Source organism: Cheilinus undulatus, linkage group 10 (assembly GCF_018320785.1).
Source record: "Cheilinus undulatus linkage group 10, ASM1832078v1, whole genome shotgun sequence".
NCBI lineage: Eukaryota > Metazoa > Chordata > Actinopteri > Labriformes > Labridae > Cheilinus > Cheilinus undulatus.
This window is the reverse complement of record NC_054874.1, coordinates 40,965,843-40,991,047: the sequence shown is the minus strand read 5'-3', so window position 1 is coordinate 40,991,047 and position 25,205 is coordinate 40,965,843. Positions and strand designations below refer to the sequence as shown.

Sequence of the window (25,205 nt, the reverse complement as noted above, 5' to 3'; positions counted from 1 at the left end):
ACACATGTAAACAGTTGTTTAAGCCGTTGTAATATAAGACAATGCACCTCGTATTCATGCCACAGACAGGCTGATAGACTGCGCTCGCTTTGTGTTGTTGTTATTACAGACAGTAATCCTAGAGAGGAGAGAACACACATTTTACCTTATTACTGTGCTTCACATTAATCACACGGACAAAAACGGAGGATATATGGGTTATTATCTGAATGCTCTTTAGTGTCTGAGTGAAATATGATGATTAATAGATCCAGACTTGAGTTGTTGTCTCTCACATAGCTTTCTGCTATGCTAACCATGACACTGTTTACAAAACAATGCATACTGTACATTGCACTCATAGCCCTGTGAAAACATCAGAATTTGGATCAGGGACGTGGATTTGCACCGTCAGTCTGATGTCTAATATAAAACATAATTATTGGACCTGAAACTGATACTGAATCAGATCTGGCCCATCTTTAATTTAGGGTATCAAATTATTTCTTTTAATTAATTAAACATCCATCCATCCATTTTCCATATTGCTTATCCTGTTCCGTGTCCTGGGCACTGTAATCTATCCCAGCTGTCACTGGTCACTGGGTGAGAGGCAGGGTACACCCTGGACTGGCCACCAGTCAATCTCAGAGCTGACATACAGAGACAAACAACCAGGCACACTTCAACTTAAAGTGAAAATATGAAAAGTCATTTCTCAGCCTCACCAAGTTTATATGTTGATGTGTTTGATGAAGGGTAGGGGTCTTGCAAATATCTTTATCTGCCAAAGCGGGGTCAGAAAGAAAAAGTTTGGGAATGGCTGGCTTAAAGGTTTGCCAAAATACAGTGTTTACTAATTATTGCAAGTCATGTTGTCACTGCTAATGTTTTAATCATTTTTTACAGTTCTTGATTATAGTTCAATAAAAGTCACATCCTAAAAAAAACTCTTGATCTCCTTCTCTGCATGCCCTCTTTGATTTAGTTCTCTCTATTCTCCCCAGTTTAGTTCTCTAAGTTTTTTTGTTCTGTCTTCCTTCTTAAATTCCTATTGAGATCTGAGTGATGTCTATTTTTGTTCAAATATACCTCTACATCCTCTTCTCAGTTTTCTAATAAAGGCTGCTTTAAGAAGTAGAACACAATGCTAGCCCTGCCCACTCTGCAGTCAAAGCTCTCTTTCTCTCTCTCTCTCTCTCTCTCCCCCTCTCTCCCTCTCTCTCTGTGATGCTGCCGTGCACTGTGCAAGTTAACACATTGAGCCGCAGAGCCGGCCTGAGCTGCTAGCTCATTTAGCTGACTGCACACAGGGACTCTGTCATATGAAGCAGAATTTGCAGCAACAGCAAACTAGCCACAAACTCCAAGCAGCCAGCGCTTTAGCCGGGACCTGCTGCTACGATTTTGCTGCCATACTATGGATTTGGCCTGCAGTCTCTCAGGCTGAGGACTAGGATTTGGTAGCAGCTGTCTCTGCAGCTTTGCAGCTCATCACATATTAAGAGGTGAAGGAACTGCAGTACAGTTTTCTGATTTGTTGCTTAAGGTGTTATTTAGCGAACAGGCTGGATGTTGAAGTTAAGAGGGTGTTGAATGGATGTTATAAATATGGCGAAGTTTATGACATGATTGGTTAGCCGGTGCTGATGTGAACATGGAAACTCATCCCTGTGTGTACTGTGATGACTGGAAGATGGAATTTGTGTTGATATGAAGTACTACAAGTCTGCAGGTTGTGACATTAGCTAATATGTGTGCTTGCATGGGCTTGTGTGTATGTGTTGACACTGTATGTTCATTTTCTGGATTGAGTCATGCCCTTGTGCTTGCGTCTTTTAAGTGTGTGCAAATGAAACAAAGAAACGATTCTCTTCTTTTGTAGAAACCTCTCTAACACGTCTTTCAGCACCTGCCAGGTTAGACTGCTGTTGAAACTGAACGAGGCAAAGAGTGTGTGACAGTGCATTGCTTCACTGTCAGGCCTCTTGATTGTGTTTCTGTCAAAACTGAGACATATTTCGTTTGAAATACTGTGGCCCTACGCTGCTGTCCAAGTTTTTGTTTGTTGTAGGTTTATTGCTGTATGTCTGAATCATTCAGGCATAATTGTGGCTTGTATTCCCATTGCACTGTGCAGTTGAGGATCAATATGGCTGCGTTATAACATACGAGGAAGCAAGTGAAATACATTGGCTGATGACCCACTTCCATTGGCAGCTGGCACGGGTAGTTGTGATTAAATTGGTGTCACAAAGGCAGTGCACACTACTGGTTAGTTAGCTTAAGTTTGCAGATTATGCAGCACAGCCAGAGCTGACCCAACATTGTTTTAGCAGAGTACTTGTAAAAACTTGGAGCATTATGTGCAGGAGAAAGATGAAACATCATGGGCTTATAAATCTCATAAAGAAGGATCCTATTAAGTTGGGAATTTACAAATCTATGACAGGGAGATTTGATCTCAGTCTGAACAATGGTACAAATCTCATTAAGGTCCATATCCAATTAACAATTTAGCTCAAAGCATCAACTTTACATTTGTTTCCCTTTTTTTACTTAACCCCGCCAAACCTCTGTAAATTCCTGCCTCTGAAACCTATTAATAGACATCATCTGAGCCTTCTCATTTGATGATTAAAATTTGGAGGCTGGCCTAAATTGATCCAAGGTTGATGATGTCGGCTATTTTCAAGTGTCCTTTGGCAAAACAGAACTCAGGTAATCTGTAATCCTCAATTTTTCCTTAGGAATAATCCCAGGAAGACATTGACAAAAATTTGCTCTCCCTTCAAGTAGAGTTGGGCAATTACTCGATAAATAATCGAAATCGACATTTAGAGCCTCTAACTGACAAAAACCGGCCATGTCAATTGCTTCAGTTTTTTCTAATTTTCAGGGAAAAATTTTACTTTTTACAAAAAACATTTTCATTTTAGCTGATGTGTGTTTTGATTTCAAATATTTAAATAAATAACCATAAATTGTTAATCTGTGCCTGTTCCTTTCAGTTGTTTGTTTTGCAGAACAGAGTCAGAGGTTGGGAGTTGGGATAATTGTTCATTAATCATAATTGAGGTAAAAAGTTCAATTAATTGTGATTTTGATTTCTGCCATAATCACCCAGCCCTACCTTTAAGTGTGTTTTAATGTCAGGGGATGTTTGCAGACATTATGACTGAAATAAACAGATTAAGCCTGGCTGAGCTTTCTTACCATAGCAATCCCTATGGAGTGCCTGTTGACATGGACACAGTAAATATAGCTGGGAGCACCTGGCCCAAGTGCTAAAGGTGCAGGTCTCTGTGATCTTCCTGTGACTACAACCAATCTGTTCATGCTGCATCGTAGGCATTTAGCTGACTCCAAAGGGAGAGCACTAGCTTAAGAGCCACAGTCACATAAGATCACTTCAGGACATCTGATCACAAGCAGGAGTCAGAAGTGCAGCTTCCTCCAGCTACCGATTTCACAGGGTTACTGTGTTGGCAGGAAATGAGATTGACTTGGTTATTTATGCACCTAGGGCTAAGTAAGCTAAACGGCAAGTATAAATCACTGTGCTGTGTTTCAGCAGAGGTGCTTCTGGGTGCAGAGTCAGAACAATGGAGAACAGTCTTGTCTTGTTTGTGCAGAGTGTTTGAGCTAACATGCAACTTCTGTGAGAAAGGGTTGATTGTATGTGCAGAATACCAGCTTTTATTGCTTTGTAAGGTGAAATGATAAAGGAGCAGAGTAGAGAAGTGATTATTTCAGGCACCTCTAGGTTCCATCTTAAAAAGAAAGCAGGTGAAATTGATTTTAGTCTACTTTACCTTGAAATACTTGTGGATGGTGTCAAGTGTTTGCTGCATTGCCACATGCACACTTTGCATGTAAGCCTATAATTAAATTGCTGGGTTTTCCTCTGAAATAACAATAGCCTGATGGAACTTATTTTGGCAGTGTTTGTTTTGGAACAGACCACAGAGACTTCAAACAAACTGGCTCAGTGTACCTTTAATTGCATGTTTTGTCTTGACACTTTGATGGACAGTGTGTCTGGATTGAAGTTATCATTATGAAGACATAAGGGTGCTGTCAGGGGTTTGATCACTGAATGGCCTCTGCTGCTCCCTGTCTGTTAGAGCTGCACGAATACGACATGCAAATACTTAACTGGGTGATAACTGAAAGCTGGATTGTCGGACTCTGAGTTACTTAGACATATTAGAGCTAGTTAGACATCAAACAGTTACCAGTATTCATTAGTGATAACTTCGCTTTAATATCACATAAAACAATTTCCAGGCAGCATGCCACATAGGTTCATTTAATGATGTGAATGGGGAATAAACATCCGGAGATGTAAAGAAACAGCTATAGGGGAGGAGACATCCCTGTCTCTCCTCTGCTCTTTTGTCTGTACCACTCACTATGACTGTCTGTCAGAGTGCCGAGACATGGACAAACACATATACCTAAGGAGCATTTAAGCTGTAGGTTAATTGATTCATAAGCTCAAAACACATTAGTATTATGAATCAGATTAAACCAAAAATGCAGTAGCCTGCCTTGAACAGTTGGCTTCAATGGGGAAATAAAACCTCAGACTGTGGGAGTAGTATGCACTCGTTGGCTTTAGCTGCTGCTTATCTGTCATGTAAAGTACCCCAAACTTTGGAGCAGCTCCTGTGATTTAGAAATATCAATCCATTCATAAATCTGTGTTGAAATTGCTATCAAACACGTTAATTAGCTCATTTAACGAGCTAACGGGAGGCTTAATTATCAGAATGTAGCCTGAATAAAATGTGGTGTGATCACATGTAACACCAATAAAACAAAACTTCAGTCCCTTATTCAGTCTGGTTTAAGTCCAGCTACTTTCCCACATTTCTTTCCCCTACTCTCTCATTCCATTAACAACTCTATCAACTGTCCTCCTCTGTAAATAAGGGCATAAAAAGCCCAAAAATATTTCTTTAAAAAAATGAATTGACATTTTTCTTTGCACAAAACAACAGAGAAGTATTGATAGTCGCACTGATAAGGACTCAGACTGATAATGATAATGGATTTAAAATGTGACTCATATGTCTGAGTTTCTTTGGTGACTTTGGTACTTTTCTGTCCTGTCCAACTTAAAAATAATGGCTAACATGTTGTTTAAAGCCTATAGTGTCAAAAGTATTTACATACTAAAACCTTTGGCAAACTTATTAACAACATACCTTTGAAACTGCACATTTTATAAAGTTTTCATGTATGCTTTTAATTTTTATACAAACAAAAAGTGTATAGTCCCCATGCTGCTAGTTTGATTTATAGTGTTTTTTAAAATATCAAACTTGCTGGAATTATTCAAAACGATGAATCTGTACATTTTTAGACTGTCAGAAAGTTCTAACAAAACCGTGACAACTGTGATACTGAAATGAAATGACCCTTCTTCCCTGTTCAGAATTGGTGTATTTTTGCATTAATCTGCAAAGACTGTCTGACAAGATCTCGGGGGGGGGGGGGGGGGGTTCAGAGTACTAACAGAAGGAATTATAAATATTATTGTGTTTCTGTTACCCCTTTAACTGCTGGAAGATGGAGTCAAAATTGTCCCAATGTCAGTTTAAGCTATGTCGCATTAATATCTTCTAAAACTCACAAACAATTGCATCACCATATGGGCCCCTCTAATACCTTAAGTTAAGCTTCTTTGGAAGGTTTAAGAGTGAATGTGGTGACTTGCAAATGAAACCAAATTCTTTCTGAAAAATGCCCTGGTAGCACTATCGCTGTTGCTGTCAGGCACTTTGGTGAGACATTTTGCTTTAAAGTATTTGAATATTTTGCTGTAACCTGCTTGCAATATGTCAATTTTGAGAGCAAGATTCTGTTGCACATTGTGACAGAATACCACTAGAAGCATTGCATGTCAGAAGAGGAATGCTACAAAATCATGGCCTGCATCTCTGTAGTCAAAGATGTCTTTGAAGCAAAACCTAAAGTGCTTATTGTATTTTATGTTATTGATATTGGCTTGGGAGTAGATCGGTCCTCCTGCAATTTTGGCATCCCACAATAATAAAAATAAGATACTTGCGTTATCTGTTTAATGCTTCAGTGTTTGTTATGATATTTGTCATTAAAATGAATTATTTTTTGTGTTCAATCATCACTTGTTTTTCAAAGTGTTAAGTCAGGATGCGTGAGGTTACACAGTTAAATATGTATACCAAATTAGCCAGCACAAGATTTACGAGTCAGTTAAAGTAATCATCATCATAATGTTTTCATAAACAAGCGCTTGAAATTCCATTAAAATGCTCTTTTACACTGTAATAAACCTTTCCATCACTAGTAGCCGCTGTAATCTCAGTTAATGGCCGCTGCCTTCCTGCAAAAGTTTTTCCCGCGGTTCGCTGGACATAAACATGAGAAGCTTAGCGGTTGGCATGTCATAGGAACAGTGCAGTATGACAGTTTTTTGAGCTGGAGCAGAAGATGGAAATAAGATGGTATGTATGCTGTTGAGGGTTATACTCGCATATAAGTACTCAACCGAGGTGAAAAGGGGTCACATATCAAAGCATGATATTAACCTGCAAAGAGGAATGAAGGCTGGTGGGGCTAGCTGCTAATGTTAGCCATACTGTATACTCCATATCAGGCAAGTTATTCTCTTCTTTTTGCTGGTTGGTTAAATGCAGTTGAAATGGGCACTGAATAGGGAAATAGATGCCTGGGAGCATCCTTAGCAATAAGAGTGTTTTAGTACAGTAAATATATATGCGATGCTGATGGGGTAAAATCAGTGATTAATCAAGTTTGATAATCTTGATCTCAATGCCAATTTAAATAGTCTTGATTATGTATGTTGCCATAATGGAGCAGCCTTAATGGGGTTTCTACACAAAGATGTCTGTCATCTGTAATAGGGCCATTTAGCTGGATCACTGACCCACTGAACTGACAGTACTTGTGGTTTAAGAAACCTCACCCCATTGCTGAGGGTTAGCTTTTCATGGTAAGACAACTTGTCCTCTCCTTCCAAATAACTGAAATAGAAGAAGGCATCTAGATGGTCCAGAACTTTCTGATGTTAATTTCCCACAAGCTATTGCTAGCCGACTTTCTGCCACCAGTTAGGCGTCACCCACAAAGCACGTCATCACTGTATACGCACAAATAGTCTGTAATGTTTCATAATCTTTCTTAAACTTAAGCTCTGTATGCAAACACAGTTATTGTGTAATTTTGTTATTGTGTCTGACTGTGTGCTCTTTTCTCTCCTTCAGGTTTTAATCACCATCTATTGGTTGGGTCGAGCTGCTAACAGCTGTACCTCCTACAACGGGCCCACACTGGACCTGAAAGAGTTCGAGGGCCTGCTGTCACAGATGCGAAAGGTTTGTTAAGTCATGTAAAGCACTTTCCAGGGTGCTAAAAATATCATGAAAATCTTAATCTTAAGTCCAGCTACAATGCAGTCAGTAGTTGCTGCTGCAAATCTCCCAGCAAGCACAGCTGCTGGAGGACAAAGTAGACAGGAGAGGAGTACAGAGGAGCTGTCATTTCTTATAAGCAGAAATTCACCAACTTTATCCCGGTAGTGCCTGAATGTCCTTAAAAAATACTTACAAGGGCATTATGCTGAATCGTTTTTTTGTTTTTTGTTTTTTTGTTTTTTTTTGGAGGGGGGGGTAGTCTGAAAGCGTATGTGTGTTAAATGTTCACCAAGTACACAGAAATCATCCCGGGCTGTCTGTGCCTCTGTTGAACTTAGCTTTAGTGTCAATCATATCGACCTGGCTACGCCCTAGAGAGAAAAGTTAGCACAACTAAGCCCTCAGGACACAGATACACACATGACAGCCACTCATAATGATGATATCATCTCTATGCAATTTATTCCACATTGTGGCGTCCCTTTGCTGTTCAATAAAACTGAGAAATCACTGCCAACTCAGCAGAACTACTTCAACAGATGTTCACACATTGCAGCTGACCAAAACAAAGCCATGTTTCTATGAAACTAAAGAGGTTGATAACAGAATGAGTTTTAGAAATCAAATACAAGAGGATCAAGTGAATACATTAAATAACTAAACTGGTACTTTCTAACTTGCTTATAATATTGAAAAAGTGGGAACTGAATCTGAAAGAATGATGATTGAAAATCAAGATGCAGGTGACTGACTGGCCTGGCTATTGTCTGATCCTCTCTGTTATTGTAGGTCACTGAGTGTGAGTGTGTTGTTTAAAGAGTTATCCCCCCCCTTAAAAGGAATAGAACATATCTAATTTCCACTGTCAGGATGTGGATATTTAAAGTGTAAGTAAACCCCCGGCTCAGAGCTAACTCCGCCCACCTCCGTAATTAAAAAAATGCACAGAAAGTGAACAGTTTGGTTCCGAGAGGAGGGAGGGGAAATGGGCGGGGCTTTCCAGATGAGGCGGGAGTGACAGTGATGTCCCCTTGTCAGAGAGAGACACAGAGTCCCAGAGCACTGCTGCCTCATAGCGATCTTTTAAAGTGGAGGAGTTTTCCCCTCTAGAACCCCTTGACGCAGGCCACAGTGTCATGGTGGACCGTGGTGGTTCTGAGCACTACCTGTTCGGTCCATTTGCTCCAGCAGTGGCATTACTACAGCCGGAGCTCTCAGAGCCAAGACAGTGCAGGTGCAGGCAGGAGAGGATGGGAGTGGTCTCTGAATGGTAAAGTCAGTTAGGGTGTACTCACACTAGGCCATCCGTACCGTGCCTGGGCCCGTTTCAGCCTAAAGTCTGGTACGTTTGGCCAGTGTGAGTGCAATCGTTCCATGCTTCGGTGCGGCACGCTTCGCGGCCCCGGCACGGATGGACGAGGTGGGCCTAAGCACAGCACGGATGCAAATGAAGGAGCACAAGCGTGGGAATGTGACGTAGCGTGAAGTAACAACAAGAGGACCCTCCTCAGAGAGCCCACCAGGCAGCAGCTGCATGCTAGAGACAGCAGGATCCCAGTCCAGTCCACATTTCTGACCAGTTTCTGGCAAAGTCAGGCTTTAATGACTGTAAGAGGATTTTTGGTTTGTAAAATAAAGCTTCTTCCCTTGTTTTAGTCACAAACAGCAGCTCACAGGATAGCAAACACCTTTCATCCTCCATGCGTAAAGGAGTGTGCCACATACGCAGACAAGTGTGTGCCGGGATTAATCATATGGGGTTATCATCCACTGAATTAACTTACCTCTAATTCTATTTCATGTCACCAAGAAGTGAAAGTGGGATCTTGATCGCTGATGTCTGAATGGAGCATCGTTTATTAATCCTGAGGCGTTTTCACCTCCAGCTCTCATCAGATGGTTAAAATTGCTCTCGTCACGGTAAAAAAAAAAAAAAAAAACAGTTTTAACTGAACATTTTATCCTGCTCTGGACACATGAGAGCTTGTTTGGTGCATCAGGCATCCAGGATTACTCTGAGAAAATGTACAGTTCGTGGCGCACAAAGGTCAACTCTCCGCTATGAACTGCTTTTTCTCTCTCTCTCCTCACTGTCTCTGTATAGTTACTGTAGCTTCCAGGTCAGGGGAAATAATTCTGATGTCAGATCAGATATACAAAACTGTAACTGTTTTACAGCCTAAAAAACAACACTTATGCATACTGAATCATTAACGGTGGATGCTTTATGTAATGACATCGGCGCGTTACGTATCCGTGCCCAGGCCTGGATGTGTTGAGCAGTGTGAGTGCAGGCCAAAGGGGGAGCAGGGGAGGGGGTCAAATGGGCTTCAGCACGGTTAGAATACGGCACGGTACGGATGGCCTAGTGTGAGTACACTTTTAGAGGCGGTAATGCTCTACCTTTTATATAGAGTTTGTGACATAGAAACTGACCATCGGTTTCTACGTCACATGAGCCTCACCTTTTCAGAAAAGATTTTTCAAGGCAGATGTCTGTTTGAGCTAATTAAAACCTGTAAAATCCTGATTTTTATCAGTTTGGTGCAAATTTCAGCTATAAAACCAACACCGATGTGTTTTATCATAGTTCAGTCAGATACCTAAGTGTACAGTTGAAAAAAATGTTAAAGTGTTCTCTACATCTTTAAAAATTTGTTAACACTTTGTCTGTGCTTAAATCAACATTTTATATTGAATCATCCACCTATATAAGCCAAACAGCTTTGTTCGATGCCCCTTTCACTGAAGAAAATTGAATTTGCTAAAAGGAGAAATGAGTCTGGCATAAATTCTTTGGCAATGCAGTCTGTGTGAAAGCCTAATACAGAGTTTCAGAGGTTTGGGAGTTGCATAATAGGCGGTCCAGGGGTCAAGAGCAGGAAGTCTTTTGGTAGACAGGAAAGGCCTTTCTCCACCTTCCATTAGCTACAGAGACATTTTTTATCTGCAGACTGACAAAGAGAGGGGGTCACTGAGGTGAAACGCAGAAAAATAGAGAGGGATCCAAGAAACGAGGAAATTATGAGAGGATGATGAAGAGGCTTTTTTTATGACTCAAGTAAGATATTTTTGTGTAACAGGAATTCTTTAGATTAACACAAAATGTTTTACGCTTTTCACTGTGTGAAATTGATGGTAATCTGTGTGTTTCATCTCACCTGTCCTCATGTGAACATTCAGGAGGCAGAGGAGGCAGAGAGCCCTAAACGTAGCATTCGGGACAGTGGCTACATCGACTGCTGGGACTCAGAACGCAGTGACTCTCTCTCCCCACCACGGCACGGCCGCGAGGACTCGTTCGACAGCCTGGACTCCTTCGGCTCACGCTCACGACAGACTCCGTCGCCGGACGTCCTGGTCCCCCGTGGCAGCAGTGATGGTAAGAAACATGTCTACTCTTTTCACACTTACATTCTTCATTATATCAGTACATATATTGGTTTGAACTGAGTGAGATCTCTGGTTAGAGACCAACATTTGTAAGTTTGCAGGTTAAATCTTTCGAAAAGCAGTTATGTCTTTCTAGCCACAGGTTGACTAAATGTGTTTTTAGAGGGCAGCTATTTAGTGCTGGCTGTTTTGTGTGGGTGAATTGTGGTGCACAGATACATTATATAGATAAATGAGGTGTATTGTCCTTCTGGTTCAACTATAGTAAAGCCTGTTGTTCTCCTCCCTGTGTTTCAGCACGACTACGCCCTGTGTTTGTCAAAGGCTATTTGAAAGAATAAAGTGAATGATCTCAGTGCCTGTTTTGAATTTGACCTATCAAGCTCTGGCCATTATTTCAAATACTGCTTGTGCTGTGAAAGAGAAGGGATTTAGACAAACAATTCCTGTATATATGCACAGTGCTTATGCTGTTAGTATGGCAGTTGTTGATTTTGTTCTGCTGTTTTAAAGCCTGTCAATTCACAATACCTGCATATGTTCACTTCAAGTAAAGATACAGAATTTGATGAAATAAAGTTCAGCCAAATCAGGAAAAAGGCTTCATGTACAGGAGTCTTGTTTTTCTGTTTGATGAGCTTCTTCAGTGCTCCTTTTTGTCTTTGTGTTATCAGTCTGAGATCACACAAATCTAATGTTAATTAACAGTGTAAATAATAGCATGAGGTCTAGCTGCAATAACAAACCTATTACATCTGTTTTGTTTCAGAAACATTTCATTAGTGTAACAATAATGCAGGCTCATAGGCTCCAATGCGGCCTCCAAGGACAGTTGTGTCAAGTGACATAGAAAATACTGCATTGAATTTATTTATGCTCATGGAAATATTCCTATTACGTCAATAAAACAAAAGTGACAAGAAAGCTACAAGCAAAAGGGTGTGATTTGATGAAAAACATCTGATCCAGTGTCATAATCTGCTGTTTACACATCTAATTTCTCATTCCAAATAAAGTTAGGAAGCTTTGAGCTTAAGTCAGAACATTGTATTGAGTGGTTGGCGGTAAACCAGTGTCAGTACTGTCAACGGTAAAATTTATGCCATGGAATGGTGACATCATCACCACTGGTCTAAATGCATGCGTTGTAGTGCCCACGAGAGGTGACTTAAGAGCAGCCAGGTAACTAACCGAACACCATCCACTCTTGCTTTTGTAAATTATGAGCAACATTATAAACAGGTAAAACGTGTGTTTTTTCCTCTCCAAGTTTGATGTATTAACAGCAACATGGTGAGTGTGCTCCATTTGCGGTGTCTCTGTAAGCCTGGCTGGAGTTTTGGTTCATTCTCCCTGCTGTATTAGATTAAGTTGGTTCATCTTGAACCCAGCGCTGCAACATTCATAAAATAATGACTTAAACAGCTGTGTAAAGGTGTGTTTTAACTCATGACTAGCTTGTTTTGACACCATGATGATTCAGTCAAGAGCTTATTTATATAGCACATTTACAAACAACCGTAGTTGACCAAAGTACTTTACAGACTTTGACAAAACAGTAAAAGCACAATAAATGACTCAAAAATATAATGCAATAGCAATATTTGAAAGAATGCATATTACAATGTCAAGCTCAGCTTGTATTAAAAACCAGCCAAATAGGTGAGTTTTGAAGAAAGGATTTAAAATTATCTATAGATTGAGCAGCTCTAATGTTCAGAGGTAAACTGTTCTACAGTCTAGGAGCAGCCATAGCAAATGCCCTGTCACCTCTGGTTTTCAGACTGTATCTAGGAATATCAAGAAGCATCTGGTTTGTTGACCTCAATGCTCTGACTGGAGCATGATGGTGCAACAACTCAGACAGTGAACAGCTACAAAGCCTGTAGCCTGTATACTTGCTGGTGCAGCAGCTAAAGCTTAGTTAAGTTAATGATAATCACGCTTTCCATGAAGTTCTTCACAATAATAAATAATAAAGGTCTGTGGTTGTTATTTTTTTCAAATGCTTTAATTCTGAGCACCCACAGCAGGAAATGTGGCACACCTCAGCAGGTGATGAACAAAACTTAAAACTAGGTTCAGTTACAAAGAGACACTTAAATTCAGAGGTGGAAAAGTACCAGGCTATTGTACTCAAGTGAAAGTACAGTTACTCTGGTAAAAATTAACTTAAGTAGAAGTAAAAGTACTGGTCTATAAATCTTCTCAAGTAAAAAATAAGTCATTTAACATTTACTCAAAGTACTGAGTAGCTACTTTTGATAACCAAGGGGCTTTCATAGTGAAATATGACCAGTCCTTAATGTGTAATAACAACAAGAAAATATGGACCTCCAACCAGATTATCGATTATAAGATGTGACCTAACCTAAAGTATAATGCCACAGCTGTTTTGGGAAGAAATATGGAATTATTCTCTTGCTATGTGCATGTATGTCGTGTGTTGTGAAAGCCAAACAACTGGGCAGCGACTTCGGCAGAAAGTTTGGACCTTCTTGTTGTGGCTTTTAGTGTTTTAGTGTCAGTACTCAATGCTTTTCAAATTTTAATGAAGTACAATACTTTTCTCAAAATATACTTAGGTAAAAGTAAAAGAGTAGTGGTTTTAAAAACTGTTCAAAAAGTACAAGTACACAATAAAGCTACTTAATTACAGTAATTTGAGGAAATTGAATTAGTAACTTTCCACCCTTGATTATAACATCCTTTTTCTGTGATCTTATACTGAGACTTGAATTCAGTGCCATCACTGGCTCCTCTCTGAGGGACAAGGGGGGTTGTAACACCCATATATACAGTTAAATGTGTTATCTATTGATTTTGTCCTACTGCGATGTAATACTGTGAAGAGAGACAACTACTATGAAATCGTATTTGGACCATGTTGCCCAGGCCTGATTGTACTATACTGTCCCCTGCCTGATATTTTTTAGCTCTATTTAAGAGCATCAGATACCTGTTTGAAATTCAAATGTAGAAGTTTCATTTATTTACTTAATTTATAACCTACTTAATTGCCTGTCTTATTCACCAACCCACCTACCTTTATACAAGTATTTATTTGACTTTGTGTAGATAACTTCCCCCCAGATGTTGTTTAATTTAACTTCCTAAATAAATCATCTCATCTTGAAGCAAAAATTAATAGATTAAGATACTTAATACAAAGCTTATCGTTTTGGTTGAATAAAATGGTTTTAGAAGTAATCCAGTTTATTTCAGTTTAATTCTTTCTAAAATTTTCTCCCCCGATTCTTCATTTCCCCTCTAATCAGTGCCTGTTGCAGTATTTAACGTTACTGTGCGCAGTTTTGGTTTCTACTTTATGCACAGTACAGTATGCACTAAGCCTTTGTGCTTGTCCAAGCTTGAAGCCTTGTGGTGTTTGTGACACCTTTCAGTGAGGATTTCCAGCCCTGTCATTGACATCCACACAAAAGCTGCTCTGTGCTGAGCGTTTGAGCCCGTTGTCCTGGACTACAGCTGTTTGATGGCTCTGTTTGAATGTGCATGAGAAGAATGACAACTGTAGAGAGAGGAAGAGATGAGCCATGCTCTTATAGTGAGGCAAAAGTGAGAGGTGTGGTAGTATAAATGTGATTTCAGATGATCTGTCACTGATTATTCTTGGGAGCTTCCTCTAAAAGAACAAAGAGCACAATAACATATAATGATGCATCCTCAGCGTCAAAATGAAGACTCTTGTTGGAGATACTTGCTAGATGCACAAGTCATAAGAAGGATACAAAATGTAAATAATGAACTGAAAATATCTTCATAGTGACGTATGGCACAATACTTTCCAGTTCGTTTGTATCTGTTAATAGCTATTCAATTATACTCCAATTTTTCTAGTTTATATACCTTTTATTAGAGATGTTAAAAAGAATTACTGTCAGCATGGCAATTATTAATTTTTAAGAAAATTATTTTATTCAGAAGTAAAAAAAAACAGTACTTTTCAATCATATTTTCTTTCGTTCTGATTAAATTCTCAGCAGCTGCTAGTCTAAGTTTGGCAAAGTGGTCCTGGTGGTTTTCTTCTGCACACTGTCTCTGTGTCAGTCCTGGCTCATCAGCTGTGCTGCTAGTGTTAGCTAGCTCTCAGTATCAAACAAAACATGTGTTCTTTCCTCTAAAAGTTTGATGGTTGTCATAAAAACAAAATAGTGAGTGTGCTCACTTTGCAAAGCATGTCTGTTGGCCTGGTGGAAGCTTTAACTCGTGCTGTGTGCTGCATGTTTAGATTGAGTTTATCTTTAGCTTGGCACTGCAGCATTGTAATGATTACAGCTGTTTAAATGTGTTTTAACTCATGACTAACTTGTTTTGAACCTATGACAATACAATGAAATGAGGTTAAATAAGGTCAGAGACACAACTGTAATCCCCATAGCCTGTACACTTGCTGGTACCCTTGCTTAAGCTAAGTTAAATTGATTATAAACATGCAGTTTCCGTGAAGTTCTTCACAATAATGGTCTGTAGTTGTTGTTTTTCTTGAGTACTTTTATTGTGAACACCAACATCAGGAAACGTGCTGTTTTCAGTTTGGTCTACCAGACATCAGCAGGAGAAAACTCATGAAACTTAAGCTACAGGTTCGGTTACAATAAGGTAAACAGAATATTTGGATAGGTCTAACACACTAATGCACTGTCTGAACAGTCTATGGAGCAGTAAGACATTCAGCCTCTACTGTTATCACTGGGAGAAAGCACAAGTGCACACTCTGGATTCTACAGTCCCCTGCATAAGAGGAAGCTTGACCCAGCCAAGCTCATGTCATATTAGTAATTTGAACTACAGACAACAGTTGCTGGCAAATGCAAACAATTTCACTTGACTGATCTCCCAGCTGATTCTGACGGGATATAAAAGCAAGGTCCCAACCCTGTTTCATATCAAAGGGTTAGTTGATAAAGTGAAAACATTAAAAATGTAAAAGCTGCATTATTTTTAAAGTCAAATAAGCATTTGCAGCTTTTAGTGCACTGAAGACTGGAGTAAATCCTGATAAACAAACCCCTTTTTGATAAACAGAATATTCTGGAATCAGGAGTCAGTCGATTTTAATCCAGAAAACACAATCAATCAAATCTTGATACACTGAAAGATTCAGATCCGTATTTTAGACCTTTTTCTGACTCATAGCTGTCATTGAAACTGGTTCATGCTCCATGCTTCCCCTGACAGCTTTTTCTAATTCTCCCCACCTGTTTCTTGCATAAAACTTTTATTGGGTACATTTCATACTTTCTATCTGCATCATCTTCTGGCCTCAGTGTGTTTTCAAGTGGATGTCTCTTTTCTAAGATTTTAACAGCAGATATCTATACACAGACTCACAGCTACACTAGTGGATGGAACATAAAACTTACAGCTAAGTTGGAACAATAATATCTGTCTGTTACATGATTTTAAGTCTAAAATAGAACTAAAATTTAACATGTATAAAATTGAATGCATCCAACTCAGTAGCATTAAATATACATAAAGTTTAGTTTTCCAGAACAAATAAACTTCAAACTGCTGTGAACATGTTTTATGCTTTGCACTGAAGTTAAAAATTCCAGTCAGAGATGGAATTTGGCTGCATAGAAGAATTTTATTATGCCAAAAAGACCATATGCTGTCAATGAAAGCTGTTGATTGGTGCACTTCATTTGAATTCATCCCTTTTTAAATGTTAATGACAGCCTATAAAAAGTTACTACAGTCGTCAAAAAACCTTTATGTAACCGTCATTGCTGAACTGAATGTGGGAAAACAGAGTGAGGCCAAGCATCCTGTTAGACTGTTTTTGTTTTGAAGGAAGTGCTGAGGAAACTGCCGTCTCCAAAACCTAAGCTGCTGTCACTAGCACTCAAAGGGACTAAAAACCTTGATGGATATTTGCTTTATGTAAAAAAGCAGAAAAAATCCACCAGAAATATCCACAGTCAAAGAAAGTAGTGGCACTTTGAAAGGCGGATATTTGGCTTGAGATAAACTCCATATCAATGGCAACTCCAACTTTTTTAATGTCTTGAACAAGGCCCATTAAACAGTCTTTTCCTGTATGACACAATACAACAACAATGTAAAAAAAAGACAAAGACCACGCCAACGCACTGAGGGACAAAATCATCCTTTCAATACCCAGTACACATAAAACAAAGCTGTCATCATGAGACATTTAAAACATCTTGCTTATTATACACAATCATTACCAAAATCAATCTGTCCATCACCACTAACAACCCACAGCTGATTAGTCATATCACCAGGCTGCTTTTATTTCTATACACATGCTCTGATTCAAAGTAAGATGCCTTGTCATTTGGGACAAATTAACAACATTTCTAAATGATGAAAAATAGAAATGATGAGAAGCTGGCAGGCTCAAAGAAAGACAAATTACTCCACAGTTTTTCAAATACTGACTTGCCAAATTCTTGCAACTTCTTAATTTATTTATTGTCTTTCTCACAAAATGAACAGATTTTGGTGATGTTATTTAACTTGGAATACTTTGTGGTTAAGTCTTGTGTAGCAGGCTAGAAGGTTTGGTAGATACAGACAAAGTTTTGCACATTTTCCCCCCTAAACACCCTGACCTGACTTGATTTGCATTGCATTTCCTTTATGCATTTCATATTGCAAGGGTGTCATATACCAGTTTTTTTTTCATCAGACCCAGAAACTAGAAAAGTTGAAACCAAAAAACAACAGGGTTATCATCCAATTTCTGGGAGCTTTGAGTACAGAGCATCATTAATCGACATGCACACTGACGACTCAGCCAGGTTTCCCAGCCTTGACCTTTAGACAAAGCTTTTTCCCCATTCAGCTCTCTAAACTGACTTCATCCTGACAGTAATGAGAGGCCAGGGAGAAGAGTTTAATTCACTCTCTGAAAGAGATTCCATAATAGCAATGCTCTTTTGTATAGGCGAGGTTTTGTTCATGGATACAGTGTTGGTAAATACGACACTTTGTGCTTATGATGTTATAGAGTTAAGCCTACCCTCCCTTTTTTCTGGCTTGCAGGACAACACCCACTGTGAGTTTTAGGCTGTTAAAAGAATAAACCTAAAGCTATCACAGTGAGGGATTAAGATGTTACTTATGACTTTTCTGGGGTGTGATTAGCATCCAGCCTCAATGTAAATTGATAGAAACATTAAAAGTATAAGACAGTTTTTTTTTTGTTTTGTTTTGTTTTGTTTTGTTTTAGGAAAGATTCTTTAAATAGAAGAATATTAAACAGGATTTTAGTGTTGAGAAGTTATTCTTTTTAAGATGTAATCTGTGTGCATGAGTGCCTGGCATGTGCTGACTGTCTCAGACAGATTTCTCCTCTCTTTTTGGCTGTCTACATGTTTCCATTTACAAAATCTCTGTTGCTATGTGAAGCATTATTAAAAATAGTAGCAATGGATGGTGCAATCAGGGAAGTGTCATGGACGGCTCAAAGCCAATGACAATCAAAGGGAAGAAACGAGGGATGCATAATATTTTCCCAGATACATTGATATTTCCAAACTTATTTGAGCTGATAACAATAAATACAAGTTTTATTTTTTAAATTAATCATAAGAACATTTGTCTCTTTTCATCCTGCATGACAATTTGAATTTTTTCCAGCAAAGTCCACAACATGCAGTTTCTGTGCAGCTGTGTTGCTCCTTTAGTACCATCTTTTTTCACCTGATGGAGTCTGCACATCTACTAGCTATGATACAATAGTTGAGCCCTCTGCCTGCAGTGATGAGACAGACTCACAGCCCATCACTCGCTTTGCCCAACTCTGTCTTTTACCTTTTGTCCTTTCTGAGGAGTGGTCTCTCTCAAACCAGGGCTCCACATGGTTTATTTACTTAACAGTATACTTCCTGTTTCCTGTTTCCTTTAAACGCATGGTTATGAGCTAATAAGGGAGAAAAGTAGTTATAAAATGGCACTTAACACGTCAGTTTGGTCTTTGTCATTTTTTTTTTTTTTCCAGTTTGCTCTGAACGGTGAAGCCGAAGTGGCCGCTTGCAATACACAATAAATGGGGATGAATTTCAAATTGTGTTAGGTTACGTTTGGTGTATGGCGGTGGCAGCTGCAGGCACTTGATGTCACATGTCTCAGTATTTTATACTGCAACAATTACATATAGTAAAACAAAAGTACAGATTATACACTAGATTTTACTATACTTTGTAGGAATTTAACCATTTTTCATGTCAGGAATCTTAAAATAAAATGTAATTTCACCTCAGCACTTACAAAACTTAGGAAGGCACAGTTTTGTTTTTTTTAAAGATTTATTTTTGGCCTTTTTGCCTTTATTTGATAGGACAGTGGATAGAGTCGGAAACAGGGGAGAGCGGGGAGAGACATGCAGGAAATAGTGCCATGGGCCGGAATAAATGGCCCGGCTGGAACCCGGGTTGCCTGCGTATATGGCATGCGCCTTAACCACTCAACTACCGGCGCACCAGGAAGGCACAGTTTTTGTCCGATATCTAATCTGGCAATAATAACAAAACAATTTAGCTGATACAAGTGCAGTACAGACCTTAATATTCAGTCCTTAAAAAACAATGTAAAGTTTGAGGATGAACATATTTCAGTCCTTAAAACCCACTTAAAAGTGTAGAGAATGATGATGAATAAAGAAAAAGACTCCAGCTGACACAGGTCTGTTGATCCAGCCTAAAACTCCACTAATGTATTTATTCATACAGCCAATATTTGATTTTGGTATAGGCAGATTTTTATGGCCAAACCATCAATTGTAAATATCTTAAGAAATTTTCATATCTGCTTATACTGATTATTCACTTTTAACCCAATATCTGCAGATTTTGATATACCCATAATATCATGCATTCCCACCAGATACTAACCAAAATATGCTTCCCATACTTTTCCTGGCTTGGTTTTGATGTAAATGGTTTTCCCACAGTGCAGACCTACAGTTTGTTAAGTCACGCACAAGCAACAAAAGTGCAGAGATGATAAGAGCAGACTTTTTCTTCCTTGAAAAGTGTAGTGCATAAAGTATGCTTTGAAAAATATTAATTACACCTTGGAATGTATCAAGATGTATTTCATTTTAATGTAGTAACAATCAGTGATGGTATCACTATAACCTTCTGTATCAAAATGTTATTGCATGTCTTTTGCCACAGCTAATATTGACCTGTGTTCCAAGGATTTTACATTTCCTGTAGTAAAAATGCTTATTGATGATTATTGATGGAAATAAGTTTGTGAGAATCTCTGGTACAGTGTGGCACTGACCCATGATAAACCTTACCCCAGGCTTCAGTGTTTCCATATGTGCAGAGAGAGTGGATCACCCCATACAGACATATGTTGTTCCTTAAGGATGTATGGTCTTGGATGGTAGAGTCACTCATGTTTCCAATTGATGGGTTAAGAGGTGTAATTTAACCATACATTGTTGGGAAGTGCAGATACCTCAAGGCCTCTTTTGGACCTTGATCTGTCAATCTTTTCAACCACATAAAGATGAAGAAATCTATTGATAGAAAGGGGTTTTTCACAAGTTCATAATGTGATGTTTGTTTCCACTGAGAGCAGTGTCTGAGTCCACGTGTATCTGTTTAGAGCTAAGAGAAGATTTAACGGTTCAGATCTGGTTGAAATTGTGGGTTTATATTTGGAAAATGTATACATTGAGTCATCAGATTGTTAGGGCATGCATCCAGAGGGAGGGAAATTCCAGTAGCACATGTGCTGAACATCTTGGGGAAGAATTTTGAGAGACCTTGAGCAAAGTGAGGCTTCAGGTATGCATTTCCTTCTGTTTCCTAATGTTGGGATTATTATTAGCAATACTGCATTTTAATGAAGATGGAAATGACTGGTGTACTCAGGGTAAATCTTTCACTCGTCCTCATTTCCCTCTTTTTGCAAGATGTTCATGAACATCTTGCAGAGGAATTTAAGACTGAGAGCAGGGAAAGTCCTTGAGCGATGCACTTCTGCTAGGCCAGGTGTTGCCTCTGACATTAAAGAGCTAACAGTGTGTTAAAACGTGATAACAGACAGACACTGAGGAATTCTAAGTGGATTCTTCCTAACTGTAGCCTAGAATTTAGTCGGCACAAGCTGCACAATACAGATTTAGCACTGATTTATGTAACTTGCTTTGTTTCCTAAAAACAAGTCATCACCTTGCCAGGAGTTTGATTTATGTACAGCACCTGGAATGTAGCAGGCATAATAACACTGTAACAGCACTTTTTATGTTTCCCTGTAACAGACTGGGAGGAAATTCTGTAGGTTTGAAGCTTTATTTCTATAGCTTGAATAGAGATATGGTCTAACAGCAATAAGGCTCCTTAATCATGTTTCACAGCTTTATTTTGGGATTTTTTTTCTCTGTTTCCTCCTTTCCCTTCTTTCCCTGTTGCTCTTTCTGGCAATAACTTGGCAGGCTGGGCGTTTTTTTGCTCACATACTTTTAGGGGAATCATTTGTGCCTCCATGCTGGCAATCTCCAAGGCATATCGTTTCTAGGGAGTCTGTCCATCAGTTTGTCTATCTGTCAGGGACATTCTTGCTCATTCAATTTCTCAAGTACACTGTGAGGGATTTTCTTCAAACTTTTCTCAAAAGTTCATCCTGACTCCAGGATGAACTGATTACAAGTGTCAAAGGTCATGGTACTTGTGCACAACCCTTGCAAGGACTTACTTAAGGACTTCAAACTTTAAAGAAATGTCCACAAAGACTGAGGACTGCTGCAGTTTGATTTTGGTGGTCATAGGTAAAAGTTCAAGGTCATTGGGCACATGTGCATCCATTGCTGGCAAATGCAGTTTCTCAAGAATGCTTTGTGTGATTTTCAAAACTTTCCACAAATGTTCTCTCATAGGTACGGGGTCATTAGGCCTAATTCATTCCCCTGTGTCTTTTCTCAACAGGCCGCGGCAGCGACTCAGAGTCCGACGGCCCCCCCCACCGGAAGATGCCAGACGTCAGAAAAGACGACATGTTGGCACGGCGGACTTCCATTAGCGAGCCGCGCACTGCTATGCCCTTTAACCAGTACCTGCCTAACAAAAGCAACCAGAGTGGATATGTGCCCACGCCACTTCGCAAGAAGAGGAACGACAAAGAGGAGGGAGGACGCAAGAGCTGGAGTACCGCTACTTCACCTGTAGGAGGAGAGAGACCATTCAGGTGAGTCTGAATTTTAAGAGTAAATAAAAGGAAACTCTTTCATATACACAAAAATACTTGCATGCTGTTATGTTTTAAAATGAAGGAGTTAATTTTGACAGCAAGAGAATGAATCTAAACGTTAGGGTATAAATGACATTTTTTCTTTTTTTTTTAAGAGAATACAAGCTATTGTAAATAAACAAGGTAAAAAGATCAGTGTTGGGCAGTTAGGGCACTACAAGTAGCACCTTATAGTTTTACTCCTATTTCAGTAGCTTGTTAGAATCATAATTGTTTTCTGAATCAAGTGGTGTGGCGGCATCCAAAAAAGCTGTGTCTACTCACAAGAAAGCTGCGGCCCAGCAGCATGCTCTTTCACAGTCCAAAGTCAAACTGTTAAGGATGAGTAAGAGACTTCAGCTGATATTCTGACATGTTCTTGTAGTAACCAGTGTGCTTCTTGTACACCAGTGACATCACAGTTTCATCCTGATGCTTCCATTGCCAACTTTGAGTATAGTTTATTTATTCAGTTTAAAGGCTGTTTGGTTGGTTTAGTTGCGAAATTCTGTTTCCGGTTTTCACAGAGGAATTTCATGTTTGATTTAGTTCAATTAAAACAGCTGTTCATCTACCTTTATCATGGGGGAATGAGATTAATCATCAGTAGCTGACTGAAGTGATTTGCTTTAAAAGTATTCACGTAAGTAAGCAAAGTCAGTTTGTATAACACCTTTCAAGAGCAGATGTCACAAAGTGCTATAAAAGCTTTAAGTCAAAACAAAAATATTGCAATAGATTAAAAAAGGCAGTTATAAATCAATGTGGCATAATAACTTGAAAACAGCTTTATTGTAGCTACTTTTTCTGTACTACTGTAGCTTAGCTTGCTACCCTTTTTTTCCAGGAGTGGTAATGCTTATTTTTTAGGGATCCATAATATTGAATTTTTGCAAATATACAAAATGCCAAAATTTCAAAAACTTTCCTAAGTCAATACAGATACATACACACCTTTCTGTAGAGTAAATTACATCAAGTGTCTTTTGTGCAAAGAGAAGCTAAGTCAAGGGGAGCTGAGAGAGGAGCAAGATAATCAGGGAAGTAGGGAGTAGACACTCTGATAGTTCTTTTATGTTCGGGGCTTCATTTAAAACGTTCAGGGCTCATGGTGAGCCTTGTTGAGTGTGTGGTACCCTAGGCAGCCACCTATACCTGATGGGACACTTGCATCTTTTACCAGTATTTAGGGCCAGAGTATGATTTATGCTGCTGATATGTATGGCTGTAAATTCTGGCAGAAATTTCTATATCTGCCCATACCCATATTTAACTTTCAAAGCTATTATCTTCCAGTGGTGGTATCATGCTAACAGTGTTGTACATTTCTAATTTTTAGAGTAACTAGTTGCTTAGCTTACTGCATTTTTACAAGTAGCTTCCCCAACACCGATAAAGACTCCCTAAATGTTTTGTGTGCAGCTGACTTTAATTCTTCAGTTTTATAGCACCAAACTCTAACATGGCTTGCAAGATTAAAGACAACATCTCATCAGCATCTTTAATTTATAGAACACTTTATCAATAGGAAAACTAAAGAGGTTTTTATGTAATCCTCATTCAATTTTGCTTTCATTATTTGAGATAGTCTTAGCTCTGAGTTAAATGAACAATAGAGGGTAATCACAGTACCATAACGTGACTGACTGAATGAGCCTTTGCTTGATTCCCCAACTATCCCACAGATTGAACATTTAATATCAGATATCTGATTGATGATGCAGCTGAATTTTTGTTTGAGGTAATTGATTTGAATGTAGGCGTAGCCACTATAGGACTGAGTCATTCAATGTTGTGAATGCTGCCGGTGACAGTTAGGGCATGGGGGTAATTAACTGGTCATTTAGGGACAAGTTGTACAACTGTGACCTCATTATAGCTTTAAATTATTGATTTAAACTATTGAATTTAAAATTAAACAAACTGACTATAGAGGGCAGGGGAAATAAATCACGTCACTGATTTGGTTTTCTTTTTTAATTACCCACAATCATCCTTTAGATTTGTTAGATTTCACTGGGTACTTTACACATAGGTGTGACTCATGGGGGCCAGATGTGTGTTTTCAAAGGCTCTGACTCTGATTAAACAAACGTGTGTGATATGCTGCATTCAAATAATGAGAGGCAGATGAAAATGTGGAGGCCTTGTTTGAATTTAATGATTAGTTATGCCACAATCCCAGGGGGCTGAGGTCACAAGTATTTCATCCCAGTACCAAAGTTTCAAAGTTATTCTTGCTAAGCGAAATCTATACTATGCTTTGATTGGTTGTATCAATATGTGCAGATTTGCTGGTGGTGAGTGAGTGTAGTGCAGGATTTGGTCAAAATTTGTTTCAGAAGGCTGATGTTACTGAGATTTGGTTGGATTTTTATGAACAGCAGCAGAAGATTAAAGATGCTGAATATCTGCAAGTTGATTTTTTTAACCAAGCAGGTTTACATTTCAAAGTGCTGCAAGTGTGTGTGTGTTCTGCCTTTTGTGTTTCGTCCAGTGTTTGTTCCTCACCTGTCTCCCATTCCCCTTTTGTTTTTGATTTTTCCAGTGTGTTATTTGTTACACCGAAAAACATGCATTGATTAAATTTGCTTTGTTTTTTTCTCCATTTCCTTCCACTTTATCTGTCTGTCCTTGTGTTTTCCCTCTTACTTCCTGTCAATTTGTGTGTCTGAAACTTTATTTTCCTCTACGTTTTCTGTGATTTGTTGTATGAATGGCTTGCCCCGTTTGGTTGTTGCAAACTTTGGTCTAATGTAATTAAATCCTCCCCTCCCTGTTGTGTCTAAATGGATCATATAAAAGTCTACATGTTATCCCTAGCATAGACGCCCCACCTGGAGAATCCCCCACCCTGTCCCCTACCTCGCCTCTTAAACCTCAGGTACAGATTCAGAGGGAGATCCAGTCTGTAAAGGATGATGAGAGGGGCGATCGACCTGCTTCCCCACCTTGCATTGAGATCCATGCAGCAGGTGGGAGGAGGAGCAGTGAGCCGCTGCCCTATAGCCTCCCCCAGCCCCATGCAGAGCCCCCAAAGGAGACACACCAGATGGTCACCTCTGAGCAAAGGTTTTTCACCTTGATTTTTGTTTTTCCTCCAAAGCTCAAATCAGCAGCCCATGTCTCATTTTTGATTTGTTTAAGTTCCATAGCTTCTAAACTAAAAGGAAT

General features: G+C 39.1%; 1 protein-coding gene across 7 annotated transcripts in view; it reads left to right on the top strand.

Moving 5' to 3' along the window:
* LOC121516101 (LIM and calponin homology domains-containing protein 1-like) overlaps positions 1 to 25,205 on the top strand; it is a 152,319-nt gene that overhangs the window by 95,407 nt on the left and 31,707 nt on the right. For 5 of the 7 annotated variants that reach the window (XM_041797197.1, XM_041797200.1, XM_041797196.1 and 2 more), the window contains 4 exons: positions 7,254 to 7,364; positions 10,587 to 10,785; positions 21,731 to 21,989; positions 24,837 to 25,103. In XM_041797197.1, coding sequence (XP_041653131.1) covers positions 7,254 to 7,364; positions 10,587 to 10,785; positions 21,731 to 21,989; positions 24,837 to 25,103 — 836 coding nt within the window. The remainder of the gene's footprint in view (positions 1 to 7,253; positions 7,365 to 10,586; positions 10,786 to 21,730; positions 21,990 to 24,836; positions 25,104 to 25,205) is intronic. The other 2 variants (XM_041797201.1, XM_041797203.1) reach the window with 1 other exon arrangement.